The sequence below is a fragment of the Lissotriton helveticus genome, chromosome 5_1 (assembly GCF_964261635.1).
Source record: "Lissotriton helveticus chromosome 5_1, aLisHel1.1, whole genome shotgun sequence".
Lineage (NCBI taxonomy): Eukaryota > Metazoa > Chordata > Amphibia > Caudata > Salamandridae > Lissotriton > Lissotriton helveticus.
This window is the reverse complement of record NC_136065.1, coordinates 135,702,396-135,725,019: the sequence shown is the minus strand read 5'-3', so window position 1 is coordinate 135,725,019 and position 22,624 is coordinate 135,702,396. Positions and strand designations below refer to the sequence as shown.

Below are 22,624 nucleotides of genomic sequence, written 5' to 3'. Positions count from 1 at the left end.
AGAGCGCCACCCGAAGCCATTGATCATGGGATCCTTTATTCTGTTCTATTAAACAAGTATGTTCTATTTCAGCTTTCGTTAAATCATTTAACTTTATTTCGTAAAGTTTTCTAACTTTGATTCATGCTGCATGTTGAAAACTAGAGATCTCACCTCTTAAAGCAGATTTATATGAATCCCAGACTATATTTCTAGAAGCGCTAAAGCGATTAATGTTAAAAAACTCCTCAGACCATTTTTTAATATGCAAAATAAATTCAGTATTGGATAGTAACTTCCGGTCAAATGACCAAGACCTAAATTGAGTAGTAAAAGGATTAAATGTAATTGCACATATTAATGCATTATGATCTTAGATTATTCTGGGAATTTTTTTATGGTTGAGAGTGGAATAAGGTCTGCGGTTACAAAAATATAATCAATGCGAACGTGCTTTTGATGGGGATGAGAGAAATAAGTTGAACCTTGATCACGTGGATTGTTATGTAGCCACAAATCTGTTAATCCAAGATTGCTGATAAATCTGTTGAGGGTTTTAAAAACTTTAGGTTTGCGTCCTTTGTATTTTGTTTTTGAGGGAACATTGGACAACGTTGGTATTAATGAGATGTTAAAATCTCCACATAGGATTAGCGGGCCCTGCCATATAGGCAACTCAATCTCTAGTTCTTCAAAAATTGTGGAATCGTCTAGATTTGAGCCATAAACTGTACAGATATTTATACCACAGGCGAGTTTAGCAATAGCCCATCTGCCATGGGGATCTGATAAATGTCGTACACTTAAACTTAGATTTTTTTTCCCAAGTATTGCGACCCCCCCCTTACATTTGAAGTCTGTGTGGAGACTGCCAATAAATTATACCCATTAATATTCAACCATGATTTTTTGTCCCATGGCAGATGCGTTTCTTGAAGACAGAGTGGCAGATGCGTTTCTTGAAGACAGAGTATGTCTACTGGAGCTAATTTAAGCAATTCAGTCATTCGTCTTCGTTTATCTCCAGTTAATAAACCTCCGACATTCCAAGTCTGGACCTTTAACCTACCCATTGTTAATAGAAAATGATTGTCGCAGTGCCTCAAGCAAATAATATTCTAATTCAGTTAATTCAGTTAATATACTGTTTAATCTCTTTTTACGTATTTCCTCTGCAAAAAAAGCTGGTTCATTTTTTTCCTTTTTAGTTTTCACCCCCCTAGGTGACCCACCCTTACCCTTACCCTTACCCACCCCGTCCGCCCAGCCCCCCTCCCCCTTGAGCCCCCCCCAATTCAGTGGGCAGCCAGACTCAACCAGAGTCTGATTGATGTGATTGCAGCAATGTGTATGAGCAACCGCTTCAAGAAAATAAACATTAGATAGGAAGGATAAGAAGGAATAAAAAGAGAATAAAAGAAAAGAACTAATGAGTGAAACAAACAGGATTGATAAAGGAAAAGTCAAGAATAGAAAAAACCTCTAGTCAATATCAGTGCAATATAGTATATAGAGCTTGAAATACTCCCATAATAATGATAGTACAAATAATGCCAAATATGACGTATCACTTAAATATATATGGGAGCATAAAGCCATTAATTAAGCAAAACAGTTTTCCAGTTTCATTCACAATCTAATCAGCATATTACGACATCTGATCTAGATAAGCTTTTGCTTTGATCTCTGACACGAAAAATTTAGTAAGACCACCATGTACAATTTTTAACTTTGCAGGGTTATTAAGATATGCCTGTGCACCCTTGTCCTGAAATGGTTTGATCAGAGATCTTAATTGCCAACGTCTTTCCACCGTTACATGACAGAAATCTGGTCTTGAAAAGTATGCAAAATCGTTATATTGAACCTTGTGGTCAGGCCTAGCCTTCTCAGCTACAATCTGTCTCACTAAGAAATTACCAAAATAAACCAAAATGTCTCTAGGGTATATGCTAGGTTTTTTTGGAATATTAAATGGCATCCGGTGAGCTCGTTGAACCTCTACATTCAGGTTCCAGTCTTTGAGTGCAGGGATAGAGTCTTCTAGTAGCTTAACCACGAATGCTCTAGTATCACCCTGTGGAGAGGCCATCGTCCCTACCCCGTCGGGGCGGCATTCCCGACAAGGGTCCCTCCCCACAACGCGGTACGCTGCCTCACTTACCCCTCGGACTTCCTCTCTCTCTCTCTCTGCCCCCAGGACTCGGCAACCCTCACCCCGACCATCGGACCAGAAGTGCCCGCAACCGGAAGTCAGGCATCGGTCGATGACCCGGAAACCACCAATACTGACCCCGGAAGCACTGCCAGCGAAAACAGACCGGAACAGAGAAAAGCCGACTGGAAAGGAGGAGAGAGGTTCCCACCGGCGGACTCGTGGCAGGAGACAGCGGTAGGCGTGGAACCCCTGACGGAGAGCGGAGCGGAGACGGAGCGAGGAGAGGAGGAAGAGGAAGACGACGTGTGGTCGGAGGACTGGTGGCGACCTCAGGAGGTGGCTGGAGAGCGGCCGTAACTCGGATGAGAGTTACGGCGGGGCACGTGAGTGACCACTATCCTTTTTCTCCGTGTACCTTTGTAGATTACTGTATATAGTGTGTAAAGACCACGAGCACCCCCCTCACTAGCAATAGAGTATAGAAGTCACTGGCACTGTATATACACCCGCGCACTGACCCTGCCACAACCAGCACTCTTTTCCCTTTCCTGATCCTGCTAAGTCCTTTCCCCTCTTACCCCTACCGCCTTCCCCACGCTCGTTTTCCGACTCCCTCACTCCCCGGTGCTGGTGGAAGCACTCAACAGTCCGGAGCTGAACTGGACTAACCCCTGTCTTCTCTCTCCCTTGTATACCTCCGAGGAGTACCAGTGTCCGGCTCTCACCGTGACGACCTCAGCCCAGCAGAGGACTACAACCCCGGAGCCTTCCCTACCTACGAACCCCCTCAGCCCTGCACATCCCGCCTGGACTCCCTCATTCCCCGCTGTTGATACGGACCTTGTACTGTACCTACCAATAAACTTCACGAACATAGCTCACTATATTCGTCCTCCACGCCTGTTATTCCGGTCCGCCCTGCCCACAAGCCCACAGGTGGTGTCAGAAGTGGGATCAACCGGAGGCATGGAGGCCGCAGTAAAGAAGCTCGCGGAGACCCAGGAGGAACTCGGTAAAATGATGGAACGGTTCCTCAAAACCGCAGAGGACGACAGAGGACAACTCCATGATGTCCTGAAAGGACAGGGGATTTCACAGGATCAAGCACTAGAGAAACTGACCACTGTCATGGGGCAACAAAGACCTGTAACATCCTTGCCCTCAGTGGTCCTACAAAAATATGTACCTGGGGAAGACCCTGACTATTTTTTTACTAATTTCGAGCGCCTTGCCCAGGCGGCCGCCTGGCCTGTTGACCGCTGGGGCCACTACCTGGGTCCCCTGTTAACTGGTGAGCTCCAGGCGGCCTACCAACAGGCCAATATACAGGGACAGACCCCCTACAACGACATCAAAACATGCATTCTGGAGCGTCTGGGGATTGACGATGAGAACTACAGGGTGCGTCTACGTCAGGCTAAGGAAGGACCCCAGGAAACGCCTCGAGCTCTCTCATTCCGTATACAGGACCTGGCTAATCGGTGGCTAAAACCGGCCACAGCTCCCAAGGAGGACATCATGTCCAAGATATACCTCGAGCAGTACTTAGCGTCCCTACATCCAACCACCCAAAAATGGGTTCGACAACACGCCCGCCTAGCTCTTGATAGCGCTGTGGAGATTGCCAGTGCCTACAGCCGAGCCCAGGAATCACAACGAATCAAGGAGGAACCGCATCCGCGTGCTCCACACGGCAGTCATTCCCGACCCCAAAGACCGCCTATCGCTACCAGAAGAACGGACCCGGTCCCTTTGTTCCCCTACCCGGTTATGCCTCGGCCCAACCCTCCTGGACCTCAGTGTTATCACTGTGGTGGGTACGGACACATAGCACGTATGTGTCCTCAAAAGGAAAAGCCTATGGACATAGGAATGGCCCGAAACTACGTCTGTCTCAATGCTGATGCCACCCCACCGCCTTTCCACTGTCCGGTACGGATCGAAGGTCACCGCATGTTGGCACTGGCTGATACGGGTTGTAGACAGAGCGTCATACGACCCCAGGAACTACCCCAACCGGTCGGTGCAGTGACCGGAACTGTCGCTATCAAATGTGTCCACGGCGACACCAAGAGTTATCCGACAACCAGAGTTCGGGTACAACACCCCTCAGATGAAGGAAGTATGCTAACCGTCGGATTGATACCCACTCTCCCTGAACAAGCTATTCTGGGTAGTGACTACAGTGGTCTTCCCCACCTCCTCCAGGACACTACCGACTCCCTAAAGAAATGGTGGGCAGAAGCCCCTTTTCCTCATGTGCTTCCTTCTGTGGACTCCTCGTCAAAACCCGGAAAGACCAAGAAGCAAAAGAAAAGAGAAAAGAGGGACTTTACCAGTGCATACCCGGCTCAAGTAGAGAACCATCCGTGGGAAGCCGATAGGGAATTTCGCGCAACCCAGCAAGAAGATCCAGTATTACACGAAGCCTGGAACAGTGCCCTGGACAACGAGGACCCCCTGAAAGTAGGTCCTTACTTTTTCAGAAAGAATGGACTCCTGTACAGAAAAGGGGGGCCGCAGCTTCCACCCCAGCTAGTTATCCCTGGGTTGTTTAGGGACAAGGTACTGTTTCTAGCCCACAGCCACCTACTGGGAGGACAATTCAGTGACGAAAAAAACGGACAAACCGTCCTCGAGAAGTTCTATTGGCCGGGTGTACACGGACAAATAAAACGGTATTGCAGGGAGTGCCCGGTTTGTCAGAGAACCAGTCGGTATCGTCCCCCCAGGGTTCCTCTCCAACCCCTCCCTCTCATCGATGTCCCCTTTTCCAGAGTGGGGATGGACCTGATAGGTCCCTTACTACCCTCTAGGAGCGGGTGCAGATACGCACTGGTGTTAGTGGACTATGCCACCCGGTTCCCCAAAGCAGTCCCCTTGAAACAACCCACAACCCAAAACATAGCTAAAGCCCTCATCTCCATCTTCAGCAGGGTAGGGTTCCCTCGTGAGATCCTAACCGATCAAGGGACGCCTTTTGTGTCTGCCCTCATGCGCCAAGTATGCGCCCATCTGGGTATCAAGCAGATCAGAACGTCCGCCTACCACCCCCAGACAGACGGGTTGGTGGAGCGATATAATGCCACCCTGAAATCCACCCTTAAGAAACTCCTGGGCCTCGAAAGCAAAAGGTGGGAAGAGATGCTTCCCCTGGCCCTTTTCGCCATCCGCTGTAAGGTACAAAGCAGTACCGGGTACTCCCCTTATGAACTGTTATATGGACGAGCCCCCAGGACCCTATTGGATATGGCTCGCGAGGCCTGGGAAGCCGAACCTGACCGAACCCGTCCCCTCCCTGAGTATGTCGACAACCTCCGAACCCATTTAGGACAAATCAGGGAGATCGTACGACAGAACATGGTAGCGTCCCAAGGCACCCAGAAACAACAATATGACAAAGGGACCAAAGCCCGCTCCTTTAACCCTGGGGACCTGGTGTTGTTACTCCTCCCCTCTTCGGATCACAAGCTGTTAGGGCAGTGGCAGGGCCCGTTCACCATCCTAAAACAGGTGACTCCCGTCACCTACGACGTTGAAACGGACTCCGCCCGAGGGATCACACAGATCTACCATATAAATCTTCTGAAGAAATGGGAAGGCCCCCGCCCTGTCCTGATAAATAGCTCCTCACTTCCTTTTGAGAAGTGCCTGGACCCAGATCTCCCTGACAGCAACAAAAAGGACCTCAGACATGTTTTGTCCTCGGTACAGTCCGTGTTTTCGTCCCTGCCGGGCCACACAACCATAGTGGAACATGCAATCCACACAGACCCAGGAAAAACCGTGAGACAGAGACCGTATCGTATCCCAGAAGCGCGACGAGCGGTGATAAAAGAAGAAACAAACCAGATGTTGAAGATGGGTATCATAGAATCCTCCAGCAGAAGCTGGAATTCTCCCATAGTTCTAGTCCCCAAACCCGATGGTTCCACCCGTTTCTGATCGACTTCCGAGAGGTGAACAAGATCTCGGCTTTCGATTCCTATCCTTTACCTTGCGTAGACGAGATGGTGGAGCGCATAGGGAAAGCACAGTATATTAGTACCCTGGACTTGTGCAAGGGCTATTGGCAGATCCCCTTAAAGCCCGAAGACAAGCCAAAAACTGCGTTTTCAACCCCTGAGGGGTTGTTCCAATTTAAGGTTATGCCCTTCGGGCTCCATGGAGCCCGGGCAACATTCCAAAGGGCTATGAACCTGGTATTGCGACCCCATTCCCAGTATGCCGGGGCATATCTTGACGATATAGTCATCTACAGCGACAGTTGGAAACAACATCTGCAGCATTTGCACTCGGTGGTACACTCGCTGGGGACACACGGTTTCACCATCAACCCCACCAAGACCACTTTGGCGGCCCAAAGCGTGAAATACTTGGGGTATCTGTTGGGGGAAGGGGTCATCCGTCCCCAAGACAACAAGATCAAGGCCATCCAAGCCATACCCTTCCCCCACACCAAGAAGGAACTTCGTGCCTTCCTAGGTTTACTGGGATACTACCGGAGATTTATCCCCAACTTTTCCCAAACCGCAGCCCCCTTGACCGATCTGCTGAAAAAGACCACTAGAACCGAGGAAAAGTTTATGCATCCCACTCCCGTGATGTTAAAAGCCTTCGACCTACTCAAACAGTCCCTGCTGTCCGAACCAGTCCTGATCAGCCCTGATTATACACAACCCTTCATCCTGCAGACAGATGCCTCCGATCAGGGTTTGGGGGCAGTCCTGTCACAGAAAGATCCGGCAGGGGTCGAGAAACCGATCCTGTACCTCAGCCGGAAGCTCTTCCCACGTGAAATGAACTACGCCGTTGTCGAGAAGGAGGCCCTGGCGATTAAATGGGCCGTGGACAGTCTACGGTACTACTTAGAGGGACGTGAGTTCCTCTTGTATACGGATCACGCCCCCCTTGAATGGATGGCTCGCAATCGGGGCCACAATGACCGAGTCCTTCGGTGGTTTCTCTCTCTACAGCCCTTTCGGTTCAAAACACTACACCGGAAGGGGTTAGAACAGGGCAATGCGGATTACCTCTCTCGTTATCCACCTCATTCAGACCCTACTAGTAGGACAGCTAGGGAAAGGGGATGTGGAGAGGCCATCGTACCTACCCCGTCGGGGCGGAATTCCCGACACGGGTCCCTCCCCACAACGCGGTACGCTGCCTCACTTACCCCTCGGACTTCCTCTCTCTCTCTCTGCCCCCAGGACTCGGCAACCCTCACCCCGACCATCGGACCGGAAGTGCCCGCAACCGGAAGTCAGGCATCGGTCGATGACCCGGAAACCACCAATACTGACCCCGGAAGCACTGCCAGCGAAAACAGACCGGAACAGAGAAAAGCCGACTGGAAAGGAGGAGAGAGGTTCCCACCGGCGGACTCGTGGCAGGAGACAGCGGTAGGCGTGGAACCCCTGACGGAGAGCGGAGCGGAGACGGAGCGAGGAGAGGAGGAAGAGGAAGACGACGTGTGGTCGGAGGACTGGTGGCGACCTCCGGAGGTGGCTGGAGAGCGGCCGTAACTCGGATGAGAGTTACGGCGGGGCACGTGAGTGACCACTATCCTTTTTCTCCGTGTACCTTTGTAGATTACTGTATAGAGTGTGTAAGGACCACGAGCACCCCCCTCACTAGCAATAGAGTATAGAAGTCACTGGCACTGTATATACACCCGCGCACTGACCCTGCCACAACCAGCACTCTTTTCCCTTTCCTGATCCTGCTAAGTCCTTTCCCCTCTTACCCATACCGCCTTCCCCACGCTCGTTTTCCGACTCCCTCACTCCCCGGTGCTGGTGGAAGCACTCAACAGTCCGGAGCTGAACTGGACTAACCCCTGTCTTCTCTCTCCCTTGTATACCTCCGAGGAGTACCAGTGTCCGGCTCTCACCGTGACGACTTCAGCCCAGCAGAGGACTACAACCCCGGAGCCTTCCCTACCTACGAACCACCTCAGCCCTGCACATCCCGCCTGGACTCCCTCATTCCCCGCTGTTGATACGGACCTTGTACTGTACCTACCAATAAACTTCACGAACATAGCTCACTATATTCGTCCTCCACGCCTGTTATTCCGGTCCGCCCTGCCCACAAGCCCACACACCCTCTTCAAGTTTCTCTGGAACACCTAAAATGCGGAGATTGTTCCGACGTTGCCGGTTTTCAAATTCCTCAAGCTTCCATTTAATATCAGTTAATTCAGCATCTTGAAGCTTAGCGCGTTCAGCATTCAACGTGATTTCTTTTTCATTGGATATAACCCTAGCTTCCATCTCGGTGACTCTTTCACCTATTAGGTTGCAGGATTGAGATAGTTTTCTGACTACTCCTTGCATTTTTCGAAGTGCAGCTCTTGATTTTTTACTGTCTTGTGCAGCCTTTTCTCTATGAGCCGCTATAGCTTGTAAGATTGTCTCTACAGCTGAATGAGAAATCTCTGAGCTTACTGGGAGATTGGATGTAGTAGCTGGCAGCGGAGATAAATCAGGAGATAAATCAGGAGCTGTCTGTATATCCTTGGCGCCCTTTTCATGTATTCTGGTAGTAATTTTAGATTTGGCTCTAATAGTATTAACATTAGTATCTTGCTCTTCTGAACTTTCGTCATATGAACTAAGTTGTAGTTCAGAAACCTCAAAACCCTCCAACGAGTCAGTATCGTCCGACCACTCCGCCAATACATTTGGACCATTTTCATCAGAGAATGAATAAAATTCGCTAGATTCCTTCTCCTTCTCCACAGAAGCCTGATTCTTTGATAGGCCTTTCCCTGCCGTTGTTTGAGTCAGTGTTTGAGTCAACATATGACTCTCTTCTACCAAATCTGAGTCCTTAGAGGCACCTGTTTGTTGTATGGGGGAGTAGCTGTTTTTGAGAACTCAGTTAGAGTAGTTAAGAGTTCACTAGGGGTCACCTGGCTAGATTGAGCTGTGCCAAGTAAAGGAGAGGCTGAATCTATTTGCACCCCCAAAATGTTTCCCCCTATTCCAGAAAAAGACATAGTTTGTCGTGCAGGCGCTGAGGCGTGGCTTGCGCTAGTCGGGACCTCAGAAACATGTAGAACAGAGGTCTGAGCAGGTTCATTAATGTTACTTACAGTTTCGATGTTTACAGCAAGATGTTGTAGCTCAGGTGTAGTACATGTCTCTGTAATTGGCTGTCCTGACTCCACATCAATGTTGTTGATAGTAGTAGGAGATAGAGGGAAGGTCTCATTCATTGGAGCTAGTTTGTTAGAGCCACTGAGGAGTCCCTTTTTGAGAAATAAATCGAGAACTGTATCCCCAGTTGAGTTTAGTTTCCTGCGGGCAGCGTGGAGCTCCTGTCTTGCTGTAGAATCCGATATTGCCTGTTGGCTTCTTGTCTTAGTTTTATCCATGTTAGACAGTAAGCGTGTTCTTCTGTCAGGTTCCTCTGGCTGTTCATGTTGCTCATGTTGTTGTCGCTCAGCCTCTTTGCGTAAAATTCTAGCGGCTTTGGCTACCCTTGCTCTGGTTGCTGCAGCTGACGCCGATGATTTTGCTGGCATTTCTGTTAATGACCGCAGGTCGATTTCCTTCACCCTCTGTACTTTGACGAATTGCACTGTGGAAAGCCCACCAGGGTTAGCTTTCGCTGTTCTACTCTCGCTGTATGTAGCAGGGCTCGATACAGTGTTACCGCACACGCTGAGACATTGTTGCTGCTCTTTAGTTAGACTCGATCCCTGAGTAAAACCCCCGCCCTGCAGCTCCGCGCTCGAGGAACAAACGGCAGCTGTGGGAGGGAGAACCAGAAAGAAGGATCGCGGCGTTGCAGTGATGCCGAGTGAAGCTTCCGGCACTAAGGGAGAAGAAAGCCGCTCAAAATCTCCGTAATTCTCAAAAGTAAGCATAGACGCCGAAAGCTAATAGAGCTTCTGACTGAAAAGCGATCAGCGCTAGACTGGGTAATCAGGCGTAGGTCCGTAGGTGCGAAGCATCAAACCCTCCGTAATCCCTTCCGTGCGCCGGTTTTCTAAAGCGGAGTGGAGCGGAGCTCACACACTATGCTGCTGCTCGGTCTAAGAACAGACCGCCATCTTGCCCATCCGCCCAGATTCCCCCTTCCAAGGCCATAGGACAATTCAATTCCAATGTGATTTTGTTATGTTCTCCCATTGATTCAGATGCTCACTGTTACCTAAGCCCTCACTATGACTTAAGGGCTAATTTCCATTAAACAGGGACCAGAATTACGAGTTGTGTGATAATTATCACACCCTTACAGTTTTCCCCTGATAAATTCAGCCAGGACGAACTTGCCAATATTTCTCAGTGGAAAGGGTCTGGAAAAAAGGTAAACCATGCGGGATTCAATGTGTTAAAAACAATTATGCATGTTCTACTTTATTATTCAGTTGTAAACATGGAAGAGGAGGTATTTACCACACATAGGGCCAGATATAGGTAGGCATTTACCGGTCGGTAACGGCCGAATTCGGCCGTTACCGACCGGTAAATGCAATTTGAGATGTAGGGCCCTGTATTTTACAGAATCGGTAAATTTACCGATCGGTAAATTTACCGATTCTGTAAAATACCGAGTCGGTATTTTTACCGATTCGGTAAAATTGATATGTAGGTGGGACTCTTCTGAGTCCCACAAGCATTAAAAAATCGGTATTTTACCATCAAATCCTATTTGATGGTAAAATACCGATTCCGGTGTGCATGCACATGTGTGCATGCACACCTGTGCCATATGACAGGCAGACCTGCCCTTAGGGCAGGTATGCCTGCCACATGGCACCCGAACCCATTTTGGGGGTGCTAGAGGGTGTCAAAGTGACACCCCCTGCACCCTTGTGAAATTCGGTATTTACCGATTCGGTAATTACCGAATCGGTAATGCCCATTCATTCCTATGGGCTTTAAAGCCCATAGGAATGAATGGGCATTACCGGTCGGTATTTACCGAATCGGTAAATACCGAATTTTACCGATTCGGTAAATGCACATCTGTATTTACCTACATCTCGGTACTTCTATTTTACCACTTCTTAAATACCGAATCGGTATGATTCGGTATTTAAGAGGTGGTAAAATAAAATTACCTACATCTGGCCCTAAGTTTTCTGTTATTTCCTGCACCTCAAGGTGCTTGCCACACAGTGCAGGGATTTGCGGGCGCACCATAGGTAACCCCTTTGCCCCCGACCGGAGGCCACAGGGAGAATCGGGCCCTGCTAGGGGCCCCCAAAGTCACTTTCCGACAGGCTTTCCATGTCGGAAAGCCAGACAAGGAAAGCCTGTTGGAAACCGAGCATCGTAATTGTATTGGGATTACATGCCAGTTCTGACTGTCAAAGGGCTCCTTGAATCCATCGGAAGCCATCCGGAATGACCGTCCGGTTTCAATTCCGCCAACCTACATTGAAATTAGGCGGTCGGAATTGAAACTGTTGATGTCGGTCGGAAAGCCTCCGACCAGCGGTTGGAGACTTTCCAACTAACATAACCATCAGGACCTGTGTGTGTGAGGGGCATGTGCAATAATTTATATTAATGACATAATAATATAGATGAGCTGGTGGCCCAACTATTATCCTCTGGTTGGTACTACTTTAGAGCTCTTGTGTTACCTCTGTGCAGGGTCACTCCCATCTGAGCGTCCCTAATGGTGTTTGTGTGTGTAGAGGAGGTGGCCTTATTTATTGAGGGAGACCCATGATAATAGAAATAAATCCTTATCAGTTCAGAAGTTGAAAACGCTTATCATTCTAATAATGTAATCTTCTGTGGAAAGATGTTTTGATTGCCCTGCATTTCAGTAGTCACTCACCATCAGGTTTATCAGCCACATCCTGGACTTGTAATAGAAGGTCTTTGTTGGGTTGATGAGCAGGAAAACCATAAACAGGTAAAAGGCAAGTGGGTTCAGCTGTAGGGGTATGGGCAGCCAATCCCGGTTGAGGCAGCTTAAGACGCTCACACACCAGGCTACGCCAAGGACTCCAGCCAGCTGCAGGGATGTAAGGAGACAGGTACGGCAAGTACATTTAGACATCCCAATTTGGCATTTTTGAGAATTCGTCTCACCTAAACCTAGGATGAAGCATCGGTCCCCTTGCTCCGCAAGTGTCTAAAAATTTAGACTGATACTTTTAAAATAAATTGATACTTATTGTTTTCATTTGCTTTATCTTCTCTCACCTCTGTACTTTTCGTTCTTTCTTTCCTCCTTTCTTTCTTTCTTCCTTTCTTCTTTTTTCTTTCTTTCTTTCTTTCTTCCTTCCTTTCTTTCTTTCTTTCTCGGTTTCTTTTTTCTTTCTTTCTTTCTCCCTTCCATTCTTCATTTCTCTCTCTCTTTCTTTCTTTTGTTTTTTCTTTCTTACTTACTTTTCATCATCGCCCTAATTTTCTTTCTGTCCCTTATGCTCTCTCACATTCTATCTCGCCCTCTTCCGCTTCTTAACTTCTTAACTACACATTTGCCCTAGTTCAATATTTGGACAAATCCATCCATCCATACTGCAGTGCACTAAGCAAAACAGTATAGTTTAACAGAACCAAGATACTTTTGAAGTAGTTGACAGCTGTAAACAATCTTGGTGATAAATTATCATGGCCCAGATTTCCTATCCTCCACTCAATGGGGTGCATTGGGAAAAACTGTACCTGGGCACTGCGCAAAGGACAAAATAGTGCAGAACTAGCTTCAGCAAGAGCTACCCATCTATGATGTCATCAACAGTACTCGCACTACAAATGAATGTTAATCAAACATTTTTTGCAAAGTTTGTAAGTTGTGGTGCTAAGGCAGCATAGACATTTTGTAAAACTATGACATTTCAAAATTGTAATTGTAGTTTCAGCTATCCTTATAATTTAGAAATGCTTTTGTGAAAAGTCTAAAGGGACGATTACGATGTCGAGTGGAAAGTTTCCGGCCGAGACCTTAGCGGCTTCGGGAACAGGCTGACTCCAACACAGGCTCCAATGGGGAAATGGGGTGTATGTGTAAAACTCTTCACCCTGTGGCAGACTCCCCATGTGCCAACCACACAGTGCAAGTTTTTACAGGGGGTCCCTTAGGGACCCCCTCAGCTCCCAACCGGATGCCGTAAGATGAAGGGGGCCCTGCTAGGTGGCCCCAAAGTCACTTTCCTACAGCTTTTTCGTATCGGACTCGGAAAGGCTGTTGAAAATAGACATATCATAATCGGTTGGTCGGAAACGCTGTCTGTAGAGCTGTACGATGCCGTTCCGGCTGACATGACTTCTCCGAGAGCCAGTCGAAACCGATTCAGAAGGACCGCAAGGTTTACAATCCGACGCGAACATCGGAATCGGTCGGGCAGATTGTAAACCAACCTAGTCGGTTGGAAGGGTTCCGACTGTTGGGTGGAGGCTTTCCTACATCGTAATGAGGCCCTAAGTTGTAAAATGTAGTCGTAAATTATAGACATATATTGTTGTTATTTTACTTAACAGTTCAACTGGCAGCCGTTGGATTATTTTATCAACAGCATGAAATCTAAAACTAATCAGTTGCGTAATGTGCATAATATAGTGATATGTTGTCCACTAAAAGTTAACCTTGTGTTACCGGATCTTGAAACAGTTGTAATTGTTTATGACTTGTCTGAATCTAAAGGAGGACCCGCAAGGGTTTTAATATTTGGATAGTATGTGTGCCATGTACTATTGTTTAAAGGAGTTGAATGTATTGGCAAATTGCATTGAGAGGGCTGTGTATTATGCAAGCTTAATATTTTATTGAAAAAGAGAATTGAAATAAACCATGATCAAACCTTGGCCATACCCCAAAACATATGAATCCTTTACAACTCTGTCTAATATCATACACATCATGGATAAGAAATATTTTTCATTGATTGTGCTCAACAGCTTTGGAAATTAGGGCTTTCTACATGATTTTGAATGAGAATTGGTTAGTCCCCCTGGCACAAGTAAAGTTCAATGATATGGGCCATATTCCCAAAAGTACATTTTAATATTAAGTCTAAGTTTAGACCTGAAGTCTAAAGGCCAGATTCACAAAGGTAAACTTAGACCTGAAGTCTAAGTTTAGACCTAAAGTTTAATGGCCCAATCCACGAAGGAAAACTTAGCCCTGAAGTCTAAGGGCCTGATTCCCAAAAGTAAACTTAGACCTGAAGTCTAAGGACCCGATTCACAAAGGTAAAGTTAGACCTGAAGTCTAAGTGTACACCTGAAATCTAAGGGCCCGATTCACAAAGGTAAGCTTAGACTTCAGTTCTAAGGTTAGCTTTGTGAGTTGGGCCCTTAGTTTTGAGGTCTAAACTTAGGGGCAGATTTACAAGCCCCTTGCACCACTTTTGCATCACTTTTCCCATGTAAAAAGTGACGCAAAAGTGGCGCAAGGGGCTTGTAAATCTGCCCCGTAGAGTTCAAGTCTAACCTGTGGGCCTTACAGGGAAGTGCCACAAGGCTTCTTGCTGCGCTGTCTTGCATCAAAAGAAAAGAGCAGAAATGCATCGTATCTATGAGATACAGCACATTCCTGCCCTCTTACACTGCACTGGTGCACAAATAGTTGCCTAGCGCCAATGCAAGCCCCTTTGCCCCATGGTGCAAGGGTGTCTACGATGTAGGAATGATTGTTTTTGTGCAGGAAAAGACACCTTCCTGCACAAAAACCATCAGCGGTAGTGTTTTCCTCCTTCTTTGTGTGCCGCAGAATGTTGAACACACAGAAAGAGGAAAAAGCAAGGAAAAATAAAATATTTCTCCTCGTTATGCCTCCCCAGGGAGGAATAGGCTTTTGACGCATTCCCAGGTTTACAAGTCCTTGTAGTTCTGGGAATACATCTAAATCCATGGGTGATGCGTGGGCACACCCACTGCAATGCCCGTGGAATGCCTCTTTGATGCAGAGTAAGCAACGCAGTGACTTGCGCTGCTTCGCCTTACTCCATTTCTATGAGGCCATGAAAAGCCATGTAAAGTGCATTGTGTGGTCTGCACTCTGCGCCCCGTCATAAAAAGTGACGCAGCGTCGGTGCAGGTTTCTTGTAAATATGCCCCTTAGACTCCAGGTCTAAGTTTACCTTTGTGAATTGGGTTTTAGGTGTGTGAGATTTTTTTTTGTGAGCAGAGTCTTGCACATAGTCCGATTTTCAGCCTACATATTTTCCACATAGTTTCGTACATCATGGTATTGTTTTCCTGCAAACTGGCAATACTTTCTTGCATCTGTTTGCTAGCGCTGAAAACAGACCTGGAGTTATTTTACAAGTTAAATTTAAAGCCACTTTCTTCACCTTTAAAAATGTGTGAAAGGTGGCCTTCTTTGATTCCTCAATTTGAAAGGTGCACCAACACCCTAATAATATTATGAGAAATGCACAATCAAAAACTTTGTAAACTACATATAATAATCATGGAATCATTGTATTGCCCAGAATTACCAGCACTTTGGGAGCAAACGTCTTTGCAATTTCCTACACACCTTTTCAGTATATACAATGGCAAATTATTTTGAAAATTAGCAGGCTGTTTCCCCAAAATATTTGTGGATATACACAAAGTTAGTTCACACCTGTAAGTAAATTACACATGTAATTTACTCTTACTCTTTTGAGTAACTTTACTATTTTTGGCTGTTTACAAAATGTGTGTGTATAGTTACTCAGGACTGTAGAAATATCCATCTAGAAGCCATGAAAAATGGGATGGAGCTAAATTTACTGGTGTTACTACTGCAAAAAGAAACTGTAGTAAGTCCAGCACCACCCATGGCTAACCACTTATACTGCAATACCCTCCAAGAGAAAGTTATATTATGTTATGTTATCACAACTTCTATAGCGCGCTACTACCCTTAGGTGTCTAAGCGCGTACGGACAGCAAACTGTACAGGGAGCATACCCCCAGATGCATCAAGCACCCACTCTGCGAATTCTAAATAGCGAAAAATACCGAATCGCTAACTAGAATTCGCAGAATGGGATGCATCATCAAAATCACTAATCAAGTGCGAATCGCAATCGCCCGCAATCGCGGTATGCGAATTTCCCAAAATCTCTATTAAATCACAGAATCAGCTGTTTCCCAACCCCAAATTGCGATTTGGCAAATACCGAAATCGCAAATAGCGTTCTCGCATATTGCGAGATCGCAAAAACGGGAAGTCGCATATTGAGCAGAATGATGACATCACAACCAGGAAGTAGGCAGCTCCATGACTCATTTGGAACACAGAGCTGGATAGAGGAGGAGGCACAGCACTGAGCTCCAGGAGACACACCCTGCAGTCCCAAGACAGGACACTCATTTGAACCACAATGTCCCAGAATGCAGCAGGATCCAGTGAAACTGGCAGGAAGAGGAAAATCAAGTTCCCCTGAACAAGAGCTGGAGTACTTGATCGAGGGAGTCAGCAGGGACCATGACAAGCTTTTTGGAAAGCTTTCAGGAAGGTGCCCGAGGCTGACAAAAGGCGCATCTGGCTGTGCATCAGGGCGAAGGTCAACGCCGTAGGAGTGGCGCAGCGGTCAATCGATGACCTCAAGAAGAGGTGGTATAACCTCAGAGGCTGTGCCAAAGAACGCATTGCGGAGAGGCTGGGGGAGAGACTGGCCACGGGAGGAGGAGACTCCACAGTTCCCGCTAACACACCACTGGAGGACTTGGTTGAGGACACCATCAACCCTGCAGCCTGCGTGGGGTTCACTCAGCTGGATACCTCCCGAGCCATGCACCAATCACAAAGTAAGAGCGATGCAACTGCGACCCCGTCCCCTAACAATGCCTATGCCCCCATAGCTAGCCGTTTGGTAAACCCAGTAATGCAGTCCCTGCCCATCAGAAACGCCCAATTGCATTGTAGTACCTGTAGTGTGACAATGTGCCCTGATAGCCACACACAGCCAGAACAGTCAAGTGAAACATACCCCTAAAGCCAGTCAGGGAATGCAAGCCTGCATGCATTTAGCTACATCCCAGGTGTCAGAATCATATCATTAATCATGCACTCATTCACATCACAGGTGCTGCAGATGCTGAGACCTCAGATAGCGAGGCACTCCATATCGTGGAGACTCCAGATGAGACGGAGGGAGAGAGCCATACAGCCCCAGCACCCGGACCGTCACATGCACCTGCACCTGCACCAGTACCAGCACCTTCCTAAATGCACAGGGCCACCCCTGCAGCCACAGGAGGAGTTCAACCATCCCAGGCGTCACGCATGGCAATGGATCAGACCCCACCACCACCCAGGAGGCAGACACGCTGCACAGCCACTGTGCGGTCCCAGGCAAGCGGCTGGTTGAGGCAGCAGCGTACCGTGGCCACACGACCACACAGGGAGCAACAGGCCCAAAATCTAGGGCTAGGATTTGAAGCCCGGATGCTAGCTGTGCACTGCAAGCAGGCACAGCACATTGCAGCCATGCAGCTGCAGCTGTACAAAACTGCACACAATATAAACCAGCTGACAGAAAGTGTGCAGGAGCTAACGGCTGCAGTGAAAAAAAGCAACCAACTGATGGTGGCGCAGCAGGACATTACCCGCCGACGCCACCTCCAGCTGCTGACCCGGCTATCTGCCTATACCCGGTCGAACCACCTGATTGGGAACGCAACATCACAACTGTCGTGCAGGTCACTGGCCATGCAGCTACAGATGGTACAGTGCTGCCAAGATGTAGCAAGGGCCCTGGAGCAGGTTACCACAGCCGTTGAGAATCAACAGGTGTGTGGCCATGGCCATGCAAGGGGGGGTGATGATGCCAGTGAGGGCACATCGAGCCTGAGCAGCCTGTCTGTGCAGGTGCTACCAGAAAGGCGCCGCAGTTCCAGGCCCAGTGCTGCATCACGGCAGGACACTTCCAACGTGGAGTCGGAGAGGTGACAGGGTGCGTCCGGCAGGAGGCGCCAGTGACTGACTGAACATTACTGGCAATGCCATGGTGATGTAACCACGCACGCCTGCTCTGGGTACAAGAGCCTGTATGACGCAATACAGTTTTAATATTTATTTGAAATTTAAGCACATCTAGAGCTTGTTGAACATAAAAATAAGATTTTATTTTGAACACAAAACTTCCTCATGTCATTAATTAATGTGGCATGCATGAGCGCAGTGTTGTGTGAGTGGTATGGGTGCACTAGAAGTAGTTCAGTGTAATGTTGTTACGGCGCCTGTGTCCTTCAGCAGGATTCTCCCCGCGTGCATGATGCACATGTGCAGGTGGCAGGTCATCCCCCTCCGACTCACTACCAGACACCTCCACAGGTAACCTCCGCTTGGTGGCAATATTGTGGGGTATGGCACACATGGCCACGATGCGGCAGCAGACCTCAGTCTGGTATTTGAGGGCCCCTCCAGTCTTGTGGAGGATGCAAAATCGACTCTTTAACATCCCAAATGTCCGCTCAATGACATTTCTTGTGTGTATGTGCGCAGCATTGTAACGCCGTTCCTGTGGTGTAGCAGGGTTGAGGTATGGGGTGAGAAGGTATTCACAGAGGCCGTAGGCGCTGTCACCTGAAGGACAGGAGCAGAGGGTCAGTGCCTGTTATGCGCAGCTACATGGTCTTTACATACTGTATGTGGGCATGTGTACTTACCTAGGAGAAGTCCTTCGCCAAAGTCACCCCTGGCCAAGCGTGTGTGTATGCCGCTGTGCCGGAAGATGAACGAATCATGCGTGCTCCCCGGGTATTGTGCCACAATGTCTGTGAGGATGGTTTTCGCATTGAAGACCATCTGGATGTTGAGGGAGTGGTATGACTTGCGGTTCCGGTACATGTATTTGGCTTCAGTGGGTGGACAGATGTGAATGTGGGTGCAGTCAATGCAGCCAATTACATGGGGGAAATGGGCGGTGTGATAGAAGTCCAGTTTAGTTTGCGTTAAGTCCTGTTGGGTTGATGGGAAGGTTATGTAGTGATGGATATGGCTCAGCATGTCGTCCAGGAAACTCCGTAGGCAGCATGACAGGGTACTCTGTGATATACCCCCTGCATATGCAACTATCCCATGGAAGCTTCTGGAGGCCCGGAGGTGCAGGCAGCACAGGACCTGGACATGGGTGGGCACGGCATTGGTCCTCTGTGTTGGGTGCTGCATCAGGGGGTCAAGGTCTCTGATGATCTTAGTTATCATTGCCCCATTGAGCCTGTATTTTGAGTAGATCTCCTCTTCAGTCTGTCCCAGGAGTGTAATCCGCAGCCGGAAGATGCGCTTCTGGATCCTGCGTCGGTTCTGGGCTGCGCCTTGCCACGATGTAGAGACTTGGCATCGTGACTTTCCTCATGCTTCTACAGAGTCTCCTTAAGTGTGTTTGCTTTACCCTACACCTGTTTCTTGTTTGCAATTTTTTTTCACAATTGGACTTCATGGTTACCACCTGGTTTAGCTTCTCCTTAAATTGCGACTCTTTTTTTGCGATTTTGGTGTTTTTCGCTATTTGCGATTTATGATGAATTGGATTTGTGATTTATTTGCGAATTCGCAATATATTTGCGAATTCGCATTTGAATTCGCAGAAAATGTGGATAATCACTGTTAAGGATTCGCAATGGGGGTTCCACATGGGTTTTGCGATTTTTTTGTTTTGCGAATTCGCTATTTAATGCTTTTGTTGTTGATGAATTGCGGAAGCGGAAATTGCAATTGCAATTGCTGTTTCGCAGCTATTGCGATCGCAATTTCGCTTGATGAATCTATGCCAAAGTTTTTGAAAAGCCAGGTATTAAGGTATTTCCTGGACTCAATCAGAGAGGGTATCTTCCTGAGATCAAGTGGAAGGGAGTTCCACAGCCTAATGCTGCTATGACTGAAACTCCTCTCCCCCCAATTTGCTGTCCTGACTCTAAAAGTGGGCAATAAGAAGGCATTTGACGATCGCAGTTGTCTACTAGGGGAGTACCAATTAAAAGTATGCCAAAGAAATCGTGGACCTACTCTGTGCAGTGCCTTGTGTGCTATACACAGTGCCTTAAATTCCACGCGTTGAGCGACTGGCAACCAGTGCAGCTTTTGTATCCCGGCCCTAATGGACTGATGTTTAGGGACATCTAGCACCAATCTGGCATCGGCCTTCTGTGCCGACTGCAGTCTTCTAAGTTGTTTGGAATGTAAGTTCATATATAGAGTATTGCAGTAGTCCAATTTGGATAAAACTAGGGAAGTTAGAACAGTCTTTCTTGTGTTTCTCAGAATAAATGGTAGAATTTTACACACTGTTCTGTCCCCTCTCACAATGCAGAGGACACCACCTTAGAAACCTGTGCTTTAAAAGCTTCTCATCTATTATGACACCCAGTTGTTTAACTTTCACTATCGGGTAGGAAGGGGGCCCAAAGTGCTTGGCCACCAAGCTGGTGACCAAAGGGGGGGCCAGCTTACCAAAAAGCACCACCTCGGGTTTGCTCGAGTTAAGCTTTAAGGAATGCTTGCCCATCCAAGTACTCACGGAGAGCATGCACTCATACAATTTATTAGAGTGATCGAACTCCTGGTCTATGGTCGAGATGACCAGTTGAGTATCGTCAGCATACGGGGTCAGGTTAAGATTAAAACTTCTGATCAAGGGTGCTAATTCGGACACGTATATATTAAAAGCGTAGGGCTCATGGAAGAGCACTGCGCACCCCGCAAGGCAATGTAAAAGGTGAAGATTGAAAATTTCCCAATTGCACTGTCTGCGACCTATCTGTTAAAAAAGATGTTAAACGCGACAAGGTCTTTCCTCCTAGTCCAATGGTTTTCAGCCGATCTGTCAGTAGGTTGTGGTCCACAGTATCAAATGCCGCGGACAGATCAAGGAAGATCAGAGCTGCTGATCCGCCGCCATCTAGTGCAGTGCGGATCTCCTCTGTGGTCATAATTAACGCTGTCCCAGTACTATGGCATGAACGGAAGCCAAATTGGCTATGGTCTTAGACATTATTGTCTAGAATGTGTGTAGAAAGTTCCATATTGACGATTTTCTCAAATATTTTTGCGGGCAGCGGTAGTCTTGCGATCGGCCTATAATTGGCCGGATCGTTACATCAAGGTTGGCCTTTTTTAGTAATGGCAGTATACAAGCCTGTTTCCACAATGTTGGAAAAGTTCCTTGAGAGAGCATTTGGTTAAGAAAAGTAATGGAGATGTAATATAAAACCCCATAGGAAATACTGTTCAATTAAACTAAACTATTCAAAATATAAATGAATATATTTTAATGCTAAAAAATATAAAAATAAACATATTGATTATATAATTATAAAATATTAAACAACTTTGGTATATTTATAAACTGACGCAACATTAATTTTTAATGCCATCTAATTAAACTACAGTCAATTAGTTCTGTACATCACTGTTAGTAATTATGAATGCATAATAAAATATTACATTTTTGTACCTTGTTTAGCCACTTATTTTTTTATTTAAACATCAGAAATTTAAATGAATGAAAGATTTAAACCATAATTAAGTTACGAGTGCTGTAGCCTTTTTCTTTCATTCTACATTTAAAATAAATATATAACATTAATTTCCAATAATATTTATAAAAAGTATTTTTGCTAATTTATTATGAAGTTCAATAATGTTTTTAATGTTCCCTTTGATTTACCATAGAGAGATCTCCACCCTGAATGTTGTCTCCCCCTCTGGTAAAAGTTTGGGGAAATGTAAAAAAGTTTGTTAGGTTCCAAAACAACTTGTAAAAACATGTTAATGTTAAATATCAATGTACACTAAGTTTATATATTTATTGCTGCAGCACTAGTTACTTAATTTTGAAATAAAGCTTTAATTAACTTAAATATATCAAATCAAATAAACCTTAATATTCTGAAGTTTAAATTAAAAAAGAAATTCCAAACTAAAGTAAAATTTGCATGTTATATATTTTTATTGTGCAATAATATTTATCAAAAGCAATGTGTACAATTAGTTGAAAGTAGTTAAGTTATATTTTGATTATACATTATATTTTCATATAATTCATATTACATCAATTTCTACACTCAAAACCTTTCTTACAATATTTTATAATGAAATAATAAATACGTTTTAAATGTCTTTTTTTGCAATCATTACATTATATTTATTCGTATTTATAGTGAATATTTATTTTAACTTAATTTCCTATGGGTGTTTATTTTAAGTCCCTACCTCCATTATATTCAGTGGGAATGTATTGCAGTGCCATATATGGGACTAGACATACTCCAACTCTGAGGTGGAATAATTTACTACTGCTTTGGTTCCTTTTAGGCTTTAGTAACTTCAGAAGTGCAGTTTGTGAGTAGCAATAGGCTTACTCTTCTATGGGTGGGTGCATGCCCCTCCCTAACACCTTCCAACCTTCCATAAACACCTCTCTATTCCTGCTTAACCCCTCTCATTTAGAAGAAAGTATACCTCTTTTTCCAGCCACTCCCTTGGTCCCTTACATATTTACTATTTAAGTAGTAGAATTACATGTGCATGATCCCCACATAGAAAAGATAGGAGAGGTGGAAGAGGAGACTT

The 22,624-nt window shown here is 46.4% G+C and overlaps 1 protein-coding gene across 1 annotated transcript in view; it reads right to left on the bottom strand.

Annotated features, from left to right (window-relative positions):
- LOC144752416 (solute carrier family 53 member 1-like) overlaps positions 1-22,624 on the bottom strand; it is a 467,914-nt gene that overhangs the window by 99,613 nt on the left and 345,677 nt on the right. Inside the window, exon 10 of the mRNA XM_078640349.1 lies at positions 11,942-12,121. Coding sequence (XP_078496475.1) covers positions 11,942-12,121 — 180 coding nt within the window. The remainder of the gene's footprint in view (positions 1-11,941; positions 12,122-22,624) is intronic.